The sequence below is a fragment of the Hemitrygon akajei genome, unplaced genomic scaffold, assembly GCF_048418815.1.
Source record: "Hemitrygon akajei unplaced genomic scaffold, sHemAka1.3 Scf000050, whole genome shotgun sequence".
In the NCBI taxonomy this organism is placed as follows: domain Eukaryota; kingdom Metazoa; phylum Chordata; class Chondrichthyes; order Myliobatiformes; family Dasyatidae; genus Hemitrygon; species Hemitrygon akajei.
This window is the reverse complement of record NW_027331936.1, coordinates 3190483-3202563: the sequence shown is the minus strand read 5'-3', so window position 1 is coordinate 3202563 and position 12081 is coordinate 3190483. Positions and strand designations below refer to the sequence as shown.

Genomic DNA, 12081 nt, shown 5'->3' with positions numbered 1-12081 from the left:
GGAGGGAGCTTCACTCTGTGTCTGACCCGGAGTTTGTGTGATGGGACGGTGTAGAGGGTGTGAATACCGTACTTAAAGCCGGTATTTCATCCCCCATTCCTCTCGTAGTCCAGACCTCGGTGGAATCACGTCTGATAACAGTCTATTTTAACTGTTTGCGGGTGGCAGGAGGGTGTCAGTTATCCAGGAAGTGGCGTTGGTGGAGATGAGATCCTGGGCATCCGACCTCCCTCAGCCTGGAGCTGAGACGCTACTGTGTCAGTGTGAGGAGCTCCGACCCACTGTTGCAGTGCACAGGGTGCGGGGGGCAGCAGAAACCTCAAATAAAACTCGAGTCCGGCACCAGGACAGGAAGTTACAGCTGTTTATTGATTTCATCATGACAAATGTAAATTAAACAATGTGTGAGCTTCTGACGTGCGGGTATAAATAAGCTGCTCCCGACTCTCTCACAGTCACACACAATTAACTGACCGGCGACAACGACTGACCGGTTGAATAATCTGTCCCATTTCTCACCGTCACTGTGCATCGGGGAACCGATGATTATAAAATCACACTTCAGGGCCGTGTCCGGGATCGCTGCAGATTCAGGGTCACTGCCGAGGTATTTGTCAATTTAACATCATTATATCGGCCAGGCTGTCGAATGCACCATCCTCAGCAAAGGGAGCAAAAGGACTCTCTCCCGGGATAATCCCACCCCGGGATACCGGTATCCCAGACTGAGCCCCGGCCCCCGGGCTCTTCCTGGCTGTGTAAATCCCGTGGGTCTCACGTGAAGGAGTTTCAAAATGCACATCCGCGGAAGCTGCGTCGCTGGAGAACAGACGGAAATACGTCACTCCGAGCGAGACTGGCGCCGTTCCATTAAAACCGTTGGCAATTAAACCAGCCGCGCGGCAATGAAAGGTAAGAGTGGCCGTTAAATGGGAGGGCGGGGAATTGGCCAGAATGCCCCTATCCCACCGGGCGCGGATGTTCACACATTCAGATGTTCACACGGTCACTCTCAGTCCGGGTCTGGGTTCCTGCAGAGATCTCAGTTCCTTCTCCCCGGTCTCACTGAACCGATTCCCGTCCAACCTGAAACAGATGGGAGAATAAAGTTGAAATAAACAGATTACACAACAGTGTCAGTAACAGGGGACCGGGGTTAATGTTTCAACAACACTCACAGACAAATATCACCAGAAAACCCGCGGATCCGCTGATATTTTATCAGATTGAACATTAACACAAACACTCACTCAATCCGCTCCAGACTCGGGAGGGCCAGTATGAGGCGGCGGAGAGCGGGGAGAGATCGGTCTGTCAGCGAGTTGAGACTCAAGTTCAGCTCCGTCAGTGATGGGTTTCTACTGAGAGCGGAGACGAGATCCTCAGCACCAGAATCTGTGAGACCGACATCACTCAGCCTGGAGATGAGAGAGAATGAGGTTGAAGGACACAGAGAGACAGGAGACGGTACAAATCCCCAGTGTTTATCAGTAACACAATTACTGATCACATTAATGTTCAGTGTCAGACATCCAGTGACGGTAAACACAATCTCCCACAGTCTGGTACTTACTGAAGTTTCTGTATTTTACACTCCGGGTTCCTCAGAGCCTCAGACACCAGTTTCACTCCTGAATCTCCCAGGTTATTTTCCCCAAGTCTAAACACAAACAGACAGATTTGTGAACAAAGTGATTCAAACCGTGGGTCTGGGGGAATCTCTCTCTCTCAGATATTTAAGGAAACATTAAAACATTCAGTAAATCACTGATTGGATTTCCCATCACTGTCAATGTCCCTCACTTACATGCGCCAGGCTATTCACCGAATATCAGTAATTTAGTCTGTCGGTGTGACCCTGTAAAATCCACATATTCCGTCTCTTTCCCCGATGGTTAGAAATCTGTTTCTGATGTGAGAGGGTCGGGAAGTACAGGGATGAAGGGGAGAAAGTCCCGAAGGATTGAATGGAGAAGAGGGATCCCACAGCAGGAAGGGACATGAGGAAGAGAGATCCCACAGGAGGAACTGGATGGGGAGCAGATATCACAGGAGGAATGGGGATGGAAAATGGAGATCTCACAGCAGGAATGGAGCTAGGAAAGTGAATCTCACAGGAGGAATGGAGATGGGGATGAGTGATCCTACCGGAGGAAGGGGGTAGGAATGAGAGATCCCACATGATGAAGGGGGATGAGGAAGAGAGATCCCACAGGAGGAAGGGGGATGGGGAACGAACGATCCCACAGGAGGAGTGGAGATGAGGAAGAGATATCCCACAGGAGAAAGGGGGATGGGAAAAAGAGATCGTACAGGAGGAATGGGGATGGACATTAGAGATCCCACTGGAGGAAGGCGAATGGGGAAGAGAGATCCCACAGGAGGATGGGGGTTGGGGAAGAGAAATCCCACTGGAGGAAGGCGAATGGGGAAGACAGATCCCACAGGATGAACGAGATGGGGAACACCGATGGCACAGGAGAAAGGCAAATGTGGAGGTAAATCGTACAGGAGGAGGGAAAAGGGGAGGAGAGATCCCACAGAAGGAATAGAGTGGAGTAAGAGCGATCCCACAGGAGGAAGTGGAATGGGGAAGATAAATCCACAGGAGGATGTGGATGCGGAAGAGAGTTCCCAAAGGAGGAAGTGGAAAGGGTAGAGGTCCCACAGAAGGAAGGTGGATGGGGAAGAAAGATCCCACAGTTGGAAGGGGAAGAGAGATCACTGTGGAGGAAGGAAATGTGGAAGAGATCCCACAGGAGGAAGGGGATGGGGAAGAGTCATCCACAGGAGGAAGAGGTTAAGGAAGAGTGTTACTACGTAAGGAAGGGGGATGAGGAAGAGATGTCCCACAGGAGGATCGGAGGGAAGAAGGTGATCCTAGAAGATAGATTGTACGGTATAGGTGTAATGAACCTAGGGTTATAACGAGACAGGACATATGCCTATGGGGTTTGGGTATCTTGTAGTGAGCACAGTCACACAGGTTGACTGATTGTGATATTCACACACGGGGAAAGGCAGGGGAGGACAATCACACAATGGTATTTCTTTCCTTTTCAATGGGACAGTCTGCTGACGGTCTCTTGTCTCTCACCGGGAAGTGGGTGTGAATCTCTGACCCACCTGCTGCAGTCAGTGTCGGTCTGGGTGTCAGTAACAGTGAGACGGAACATTGTCAAAGGACGTGTCAGAGGCAGCGAGAAACACGGCCATTCCTGTGATTTACTACCATTAACCCAATGGCCGTTGTCCACTGATCAGATGAAGTTTAGTCCAAATTCCTTAGCATTGAATGAAGACGATGGAATAGTTTCACAGTTCAGAGTGAGAGATAAATCAAGTTACCTCAAATCCAGGCATTTGTGCAGCCCGGGTCTCAGCCGCTGGATTCCTTCACATTGAATGTTGCAACCCAGCATTTGAAGAGATTTTATTGCATCGCAGAGTCCGATGACATGAGACAGGACCGCAAAGTCAATCGGGGTCAGTGTCATTCCATTGAATGAAAGTGTTTCCACAGATCCCAGTGCGGCCTGAGCCAGTCCACGATTCTGAGACTCAAACAGGTAGTGTAATGTGTTCAGGAAGCTCCTTTTACCAGCTTCACTCCTCGTGTTTCCACTCTGACATTTCATCTCCTCCTTCACCCAGTCAATCACCCGACAGGTAGTTTGATGGGGAAATGGACCCAGAAACTCCTCCAGGCCCCGAGCTGTCATTGGGGAGGACAGACCAGCAACAAAACGGAGAAATACCTCAAATCGTCCATCTGCCGTGTTGTGGGTTTCAGTGAGGAATTTCAGGATATCCCCGGGATGTGGATTCAGGAATTGTGCGACTGCAGCTACAAACTCTTGGATGGTGAGGTGTGGGAATGTGTACACCACTCTCTGGGCAGAATCCTCTCTCTCCAAAAGCTCCATCAGGAACCCGGACAGGAACTGGGAAGGCTGCAGATTGTAGCTGATCAAATCTCCATATGTAAATATGATCTTCTTCTCAGACACTCCTCTGAAGGCCATCTGACCAACCCTGAGTAACACATCACGGGGGTTCTCAATGTCACGGCCGTGGTTTTTCAGGATGTTGTAAATATAGTAGGAGTACAGTTGAGTGATGGTCTTGGGAACTCGCTGCGGGTCCCTGACTCTTTGTGTGAAGAAGGGGCCCAGTGCCAGAGCGAGGATCCAGCAGTAGGAGGGGTTGTAGCTCATGGTGTACAGGATCTCGTTCTCCTTCACGTGTTTGAAAACAGCTTCCGCCACCGATGGATCTTCAAAATACCTGATGAAATATTCCTTCCGTTCCTCACCAACAAATCCCAGGATTTCAGCCCAGACGCTGATCTTGGCTTTATCCAATAAATGCAATGCAGTGGGACGGGTGGTCACCAGCACTGAACACCCTGGGAGCAGCTTGCCCTGGATTAAACTGTACAAAATGTCCGACACCTCACAACACCACTCGGGATCTGGGCACTGGTGCTTGGGTTCTGTATCTCTCCGACTGTCAGCAAAATCAATTCTGTGCTCGAATTCATCCAGACCATCAAATATAAACAGCAATCCCTCTGGGTTCTTCCAGACATCTCTCAGGATATTCCCAAAGTAAGGATACTGATCCTGAATTAGTTGCCTCAGGTTTTTTCTGCAGTTAATAGTGTTTAAATCACGGAATTTGAAACTGAAGACAAACTGGAATTGTTGGTATATTTTCCCCATGGCCCAGTCATAAACAATCTTTTGTACCATTGTTGTTTTCCCGATCCCCGGGACTCCGGCCACTGCTGCCGAACTCCCAGATTTGGTTTTCCTCCGGGAAAAGCTGCTCCGGAACAACTGATCAGTCCGGATTTTTTCCAGCTTTCCGCGGAGATGTTTCTCTCTCCACTCCTCGTGGTCTCTGCCTCTTGCCAGCAGCTCATGTTCCACCAGTGTCCGATCTCGAAGAGTAGAAATGACCGTGAGCTCAGCGTATCGATCTGCCAGCTGGAAAACCTTCACCTTCTCCCTCATCAGGATCGTGTTCGCTCTCAGTTTTTCAGTTTGTGCCCGCAGAGTCTCCTTGTGTTTCTGTTGAACATCTTCCATGGGAACAGACAGTGGACAAACTGTTAGATGCTTCAACTCAGAACTCAGTATTTAAGTAGCCAAGGATTAGCTCAAAGGTTTTGCATTATTTGAACTCATCACTGGATTTTCTTACACTAAATTAAGTTTGATTAACAGACCCCAAAGTGGATGGAAAGGCATGGGCCAGATAATCATCAGATCATCACATTTCCACATTAATTGTTCAGTTAAGTTGAGTTTTCCCTGGTAGTTTACTGAGCCCCGACTAGACAAACTCCCACTACTGCCACTTCTATCATGGTTCTGTGGAAAAACTTTCAAACCCCAGTGTTGATGTGGTCTTTGGAGATTGAGAAAATGATAGTGGGCATTCTGTCAACGGAATAGGTCACGGGAATCACAGCTCCCCCTCCCCTCTCACCATCACGGATTCAAAATAAAGAGAAATACATTTGTGGATCTGTGGTGTGGTAGAAGATTGGAAACTTGGAAAACCAACAGCACAATACAAGTCCTTCGGCCCACAAAGCTGTGCCGACCATGTACTTACCTTAGAATTTACCTGGGTTTACCCATAGTCCTCTATTTTTCTAAGCTCCATGTAGCCATCCAGAGGAGCCGTAAACAATCCTATCGTATCCTCATCCACCACCACCGCCGGCCGCCCATTCCATGTACTCACCACTCTCTGAGTAAAAAACAACTTACCCCTGACATCTCCTCTGTACCTGCTTCCAAGCAACATAAAACTATGCCCTCTGGTGCTAGCCATTTCAGCCCTGGGAAAAAGCCTCTGACTATCCACAAGATCAACGCCTCTCATCACTTTATACACCTCTATCAGGTCACCTCTCATCCTTCCTCGCTCCAAGGAGAAAAGGCTAGTTTCACTCAACCTATTCTCATAGGGCATGCACCCAATACAGGCAACATCCTTGTAAATCTCCACTGCACCCTTTCTATAGTTTCCATATCCTTCCTGTAGTGAGGTGACCAGAACTGAGCACAGTACTCCAAGTGGTGTCTGACCAGGGTCCTATATAACTACAACATTACCTCTCACCTCTTGAACTCAATCCCACGGTTGATGAAGGCCAATGTGCCGTATGCCTTCCTAACCACAGAGTCAAACTCCGCAGCAGCCTTGAGTGTCCTATGTCAACCTACTGTCCATGCCAGTATATTTCCTGTAACGCTATCAGATTTTATCTTGTTAAGTAGACTCATGAGGTAACTTATAATACGCCTTATGAAAACCTAAATGACATCCACTGCATCTCCTTTGTCCACTCTGTTTGGAATTTCCTCAATGAACTCTAGCAGATCTATCAGGCAAGATTTCCCTTCATAGAAACTATGTTGACTTTGACTTATTTTATAATTAGACTGTAAATACCTCAGAACCTCAATCTTAATAATACTCTCACACTTCCCCAACCACTGAGGTTGGGCAAACTGGTCTATAATTTTGCAATCAAGAGAGAATCTGTAGATGCTGAAAATGCAGCAACACACACAAAATGCTGGAGGAACTTGGAAGGCCAGACAGCATCTATGGAAAAAAAGTATAGTTGACGTTCCGGGCTTAAACACTTCGGTAGGTCTGGAAACAAAATGCTGGGGAGTAGAATTGAAAGGTGTGGCGGGGGGGGTGGGGGGAGGAGAGGGGAGAGAGAATTGCCAGACGATGGGTGAAACTGGAGGGGGAGGGTTGACGCAAAGGGTTGAAGTTGATTGGTTAAAGAGACAGAAGGCCATGGAAGAAAGAGAAAATAAAACAACTTTTTTTATCTTATTCCTTGGCTTTTACCCAGTCACTAACTGTCTCCTAAGGTTCCCTTTACATTAGGCTCCTTGATAAGATCTGGATCTCACAATGTATCTGAAACCTGCCAGGGGTATGTGGCTTCTCTTAGTTTGTCAGGACCCAATCAGGGTTGTGTGGGGTCTCACAGTGTGTCAGGACCCTGCTGGGAGTGTGTGGGGTCTCACAGTGTGTCAGGACCCTGTCAGGCGTGTGTGGGGTCTCACAGTGAGTCAGGACCCTGCTGGGAGTGTGTGGGGTCTCACATTGTGTCAGGACCCTGTCAGGCGTGTGTGGGGTCTCACAGTGTGTCAGGACCCTGCTGGGAGTGTGTGGGCTCTTAGTGTGTCAAGATCCTGCCAGGTGTGTCTGGCGTCCCACAGTGTGTCAGGACCCTGCCAGGAGTGTGTGGGGTCTCACAGTGCGGCAGGACACTGTCAGGTACGTGTGGGGTCTCTATTCAATCTATTCAGCTGTGATAGGCAACGTAGGAAAACATTGATCTTGCACATATTTAATTTAGAGAATGTGACACTGGTAGAAATGATGTTGTTCAATAATCAGGGAGTGTATCTGTTTCCTATTCAGAAATGGGTGTGGGAATGACAATGTCATGTCTGTTCCCTCTGTAAACCGGATGAAGGACAATGATGAACAAGCTTGTAGCGATTTACTAAACCCGTGTTCAGGGACACTGAGGGGTTTTATTGACCGGATGTGGACTGGAGCTGCATTAACAGAGGTGACAGAGACGTGAGTAGTTTGTAAACTTCCTGATTGGTCTATCTCTGGTACCAAATTTAAATTATCATCTTTGGGATTTATTCCTGTAAGTGAGAGAGACTGAACCAGGGTTCTGGCTGAGATTCCCTATATTTATTTTAAGAGCTTCAAATAATCAGATAAGACATGGGCTGATGCAATATTGATAAGTTTTGTGATATTTGTCTTTCCTACGCTCTCTCCTGTGTTAAATGTGAAGTTGAGTGATCCAACTCAGTCTGCGATGATGGAGCCTTACAATCTCTTCAGCCCATGCACTGCCCCGGGCTCCATTTTCACGGGCATGATGGGCTTATGGATGTAGTGAGCTTCTCATCCAGATGGTCACAATTTAACTAATTGCAATATTATTTATAGATATTTTCAGTCCTTTCCACATTCCTTGCAGCGATCCCACAACCCTCGGTTTCCCTGTCCTAATTCCCATCTCTTCACCTTCCTCAGAGTCCAGCACACAAACCGGCACACATCAATTTCAGCTTCTGTGAACTGTGCTGAGGAATTTGTCTCCGATCTCACCCTCAGTAATACTGTCTCACTGCTAGAATTCCCAGGATTATTGAGTTGGAAATTAAACTGGATATCTTTATCAAAGTTTGCACTAAGGGAGCGCAGATGTGAAAAGAGCAGGGTTCATATGCTGCTTTTTTGATTAAAGTGACGTTATTATTACTATTCTGTGAATAGAACTTCAATGGACGAGCAACTCGAAAAACAAAAATAACCTAAAGAAACTGAAGTCGTTTAGAAAATGGTTAAGGATGAGGCTATCCTGGAGCGGATAGTCGCTGGCAAGAGAAGGATTTGACTTTTTGATATGAAGAAATATCCTTTTTTTTTGTCATTCTCCAGATCCCCCCCTTCTCCACTCAGACTCTGGTGGGGATCTGTAGTTTCAGGCCCCAGAGCGGTGTGAGCACTTTCCTCAAACTCGCCAGCTCTCTGCCTCTTTCCTCAAAATGTCCTTTGAAAACTCTCCCTCTAGCAAACACGTTTCCCTGTGTGTCACTGTGTTCTCTGTCACAGTGCCAGTATTTACCTGGTCAGATCCTCGTGGCTCAACAACTGAACCGCCTGATGCAAATTACAAACGTTGGTGAAAACAGAGGTCAAGTTTCAACTTGATGAACTCTGCTTCAGTCTCATCTGGGCCACTGCGTACCGTTCCAATCGCCTCACTACCGGAGGGATGTTGAGGCTTTAGAGAGGGAGCAGAAGAGGTTTACCAGGATGCTGCCTGGTTTAAAGGGCATGTGTTATCATGAGAGGCTGGATAAAATTAGATTGTTTTCTCTGGATCATCGGAGGCCGAGGGGAGCTCTGACAAAGGTTTGCAACATTAAGAGAGGCATAAATAGAGTGAACAGAAAGAATCGGTTTCTGAATGTCTCAAATGCTATTGAAGGTGAGAGGGTGTACAGTGAAGGGGGAAGTGTCATTGCTGTCTGGAAAGCACTGCCTGGTAAGGTGGTAGACGTAAATTTTTTGAAGCTTTTAAGAGACGTTTGGTTAGGTACATGGATTAAGGAAGATGGAGGCATATGGAGATGGTGTCGGAAGGGGAGATTAGAGTTTGGGTATGTTTGATTTACTTGTTAGCTGTTTCAGTACAATATTATTTGCCTAATGGCCTATTCCTCTGTTATACTCTTCAATTTTCAACGCATGTTCACTCACCTTTCAACTCACTGAGAATCTTGAGTAAACCTTGAGTGGGATTTGATCGATGGGATGGATCAGAACCTGTTTGAATTTAAACACATTAAGTGGATAATTTATGGAAAATTGTGAAGTGTAATGTTTTGCAACTCAAATTTGAATTAACCTCTGATATTATCTCACCATACATCTGTATATCCTTAAGTATTTTGTCCAAATTTGGGACTCCTATCCGCATTTTCACAAAGGTTTCCCACATCACCCTCCGGGCGCGGGAGCCTTTCCCCATCACCAGGCTCAGGAGGAGTTTAGAACTGTCCGCCCGCTCTCCCTTATCAGCGAGATCAGAGATTTTCTGTGAAGAGTAACGGTGAACATATTGGGGACTGACAGATTCACACAGAGAATGAGAAGTAAATGATGTGCTCTGAAACGGGATCACACAGAGCAGTCACCCGGACGGGTGCTGATCCTGTCTGGACATGGACTGTACATTCTGAGTGCAGAGCACACGGAGGGACATTCACCGTGAACCTGGTCCACCAGTCAATGAGATCCTGGCTGGTCTGTGACCGCTTCATTGACGTGGCTCCAAATCCATAAATAATTCCTCACCGGATTTAACAGCGTAAAACAGAAATCAGAAAATAACCATAACAGATGAAGAAAGAAGTCAGGAGGGTTTTTATAACAGAGTGAGCAGTCTCGGAGAAGTTGCAGAAAAGATGATGTGATTCATCTCCTCAGTCCGCCAGTGTCCAGCATGACAGCGGATTATCGGCTGACACCTGATTCCTTTCCTTTGCCTTTTCCAGTGTAGGTTTGTTCGGTGATTACACATTAGAACATGGCAGTATTCCCCGATTCACACTGTTTGCAGTTACAGATTGTAACACAATCATCTTGTTATGATACCAGCCCCCTCCTTTGTGAGAATTGCAAGAGCCCTAGTGAAAGGGGGGTCAATGACCCGAGAGAGAGAGAGAGAGAGCAAGAGAGAGAGAGAGACAGGCTGAATGGACACAGGAAATGGAAAGACAGCAACGTGCTGGATACCGCATTCCACTGGGACAAAAGCTGGAGACTGTGGCATTGTTCTCAGGAGACACCTGGGAACTGCAGACGTGCCAACTCGCAGGGACATTGTAAAGCCCTCGGGCAAAGTGGGCTGGTTGAGAGAGAGATTGCATCACCTGCAACCTGATTGACACCTGAGATCCCGTGAGGCAGTATAAAGAAGGGTCTGAAAGAGGACGACCCTCAGACGCACCAAGGAGACACCAAGAAGCACGATAACGCTTCCCGTGGGAACGGGAAGCCATTTTGAAATAAGCCACGTGCGTTAAATTCCGAATGCGGGGTTTGTGGCTGGAACCAACGGAAGATCGCTTTTTAACTAACAACGGGGAAGATCGCTCCCCTGATTCCACGGATGTTTTGGGCAAGTTTTTCCGTTTTATCTCTCTCTCTCTCCAACACGTGAAACCAAAAGAGAAAAGCCTGCAGACTTCAGAGTGACTCTTTATATTTCCAATTGGACTCAGTATTATATACCCTAGACAACGAAAGAGCTTATTTCTGAGTGATTATTAATGTACCTGCGTTTTAGATTGAGTATTGACGCATGTTATCTGAATGTTTGTATTAACCTTAATTTTTGTGCCCCTTTATTAATAAAACTTTTTGAAAATAGTACCATTGGACTTCAACTGACATATCTATCTTTGCTGGTAAGTGAAACCAGTTACTGGTTTCATAACAAGTGGGGTTCTCGTCTCGGGATTTGACACCAAAAAGGGGGAGGTCAGTCAATCGGGATTGTAAGTCAAAAAAAAAATAATTTGGATCTGGTACGCAGGTAGCCAGACAGAAAAACCAGCAAGGATGGACGTGTGTGAATTTATGGAAAGCGCGACTGTGGCGGCGCTAGAGGTGAGCACCAAAGCAGACTTGTTAAATTTGGCGAAGGGGTTAGAACTGGAAAACGAGCAGGATCAAGCGGAGAGGCAAAGACAGCATGAAATTCGGATCAGAGAGTTAGCAGCAGCCGAGAGAGCGGCAGCGGGGAGAGAAAGAGAGAGGGAGGAGCTAAGGAGAGAGCGGTTTAATGTTAGTCGGGAGCTGAGAGTAGTACCTCCGTTCGAGGAGACGGATGTTGATAGTTATTTCTTGTTTTTTGAAACGGTGGCAGCTATGATGCCGACCCGCAGACCGGCGAGTGCGGTGGCCCCGCCCCTAGAGTACCAAAGCTATCGCGCATGCGCGGTCACACGCAGCCTGTCCAGAAAAGCAGTGAGCAGTTTAAATCGGGCCAGCAGTAATCTGGCCAAGATGTTTTTACCGACCCTGTACCATGAGGGTTCCGAGGGTGGAAAAACAGAAAGCAGTAAAGTAAAAGGGGGTAAGGGAGAGGAAATAGCCCTGCCCTTAGTGAAGAGAAAGGTCCTAGAGGTAGGAACTAAAGTTGAGAAACGGATAAAGTTGTTAAAATGTCCAGAGTTGGACATGGTTAATCTGTCTGGTTTGGCAGAATTGTTTGAAGAAGTTCAGAGTTCTAAAGGTGTTCTCGATGGTCCCGAGAGTGAAATGAGGGCAGTCTTAGAGAGGAAGGGTATCCTTGCTGTGGAGAAGTCAGCTGAAATGGCCGAGGAGGTTGTTTCAGCTCGCAGGGTTGCGCCTTCCCCAACGGGGGGCTGCCTAGAGAGTAGCTGGAAGGATCGGGGGACGTTAGAATTTGAAAAAGGTACGGGTATTGAAAGC

At 47.3% G+C, this 12081-nt stretch overlaps 1 protein-coding gene across 3 annotated transcripts in view; it reads right to left on the bottom strand.

The window, feature by feature from the left end:
* Nucleotides 1-205: 205 nt before the first annotated feature.
* The window catches only part of LOC140721148 (NACHT, LRR and PYD domains-containing protein 3-like), a 46882-nt gene continuing 35006 nt past the window's right edge, over nucleotides 206-12081 (bottom strand). For all 3 annotated transcript variants that reach the window (XM_073036026.1, XM_073036025.1, XM_073036027.1), the window contains 6 exons: nucleotides 9505-9676; nucleotides 9340-9405; nucleotides 3349-5086; nucleotides 1574-1660; nucleotides 1251-1418; nucleotides 206-1086 (listed from right to left, as the gene is read on the bottom strand). In XM_073036026.1, the coding sequence (XP_072892127.1) occupies nucleotides 999-1086; nucleotides 1251-1418; nucleotides 1574-1660; nucleotides 3349-5086; nucleotides 9340-9405; nucleotides 9505-9676 (2319 nt within the window). In that variant the 3' untranslated portion in view covers nucleotides 206-998. The remainder of the gene's footprint in view (nucleotides 1087-1250; nucleotides 1419-1573; nucleotides 1661-3348; nucleotides 5087-9339; nucleotides 9406-9504; nucleotides 9677-12081) is intronic.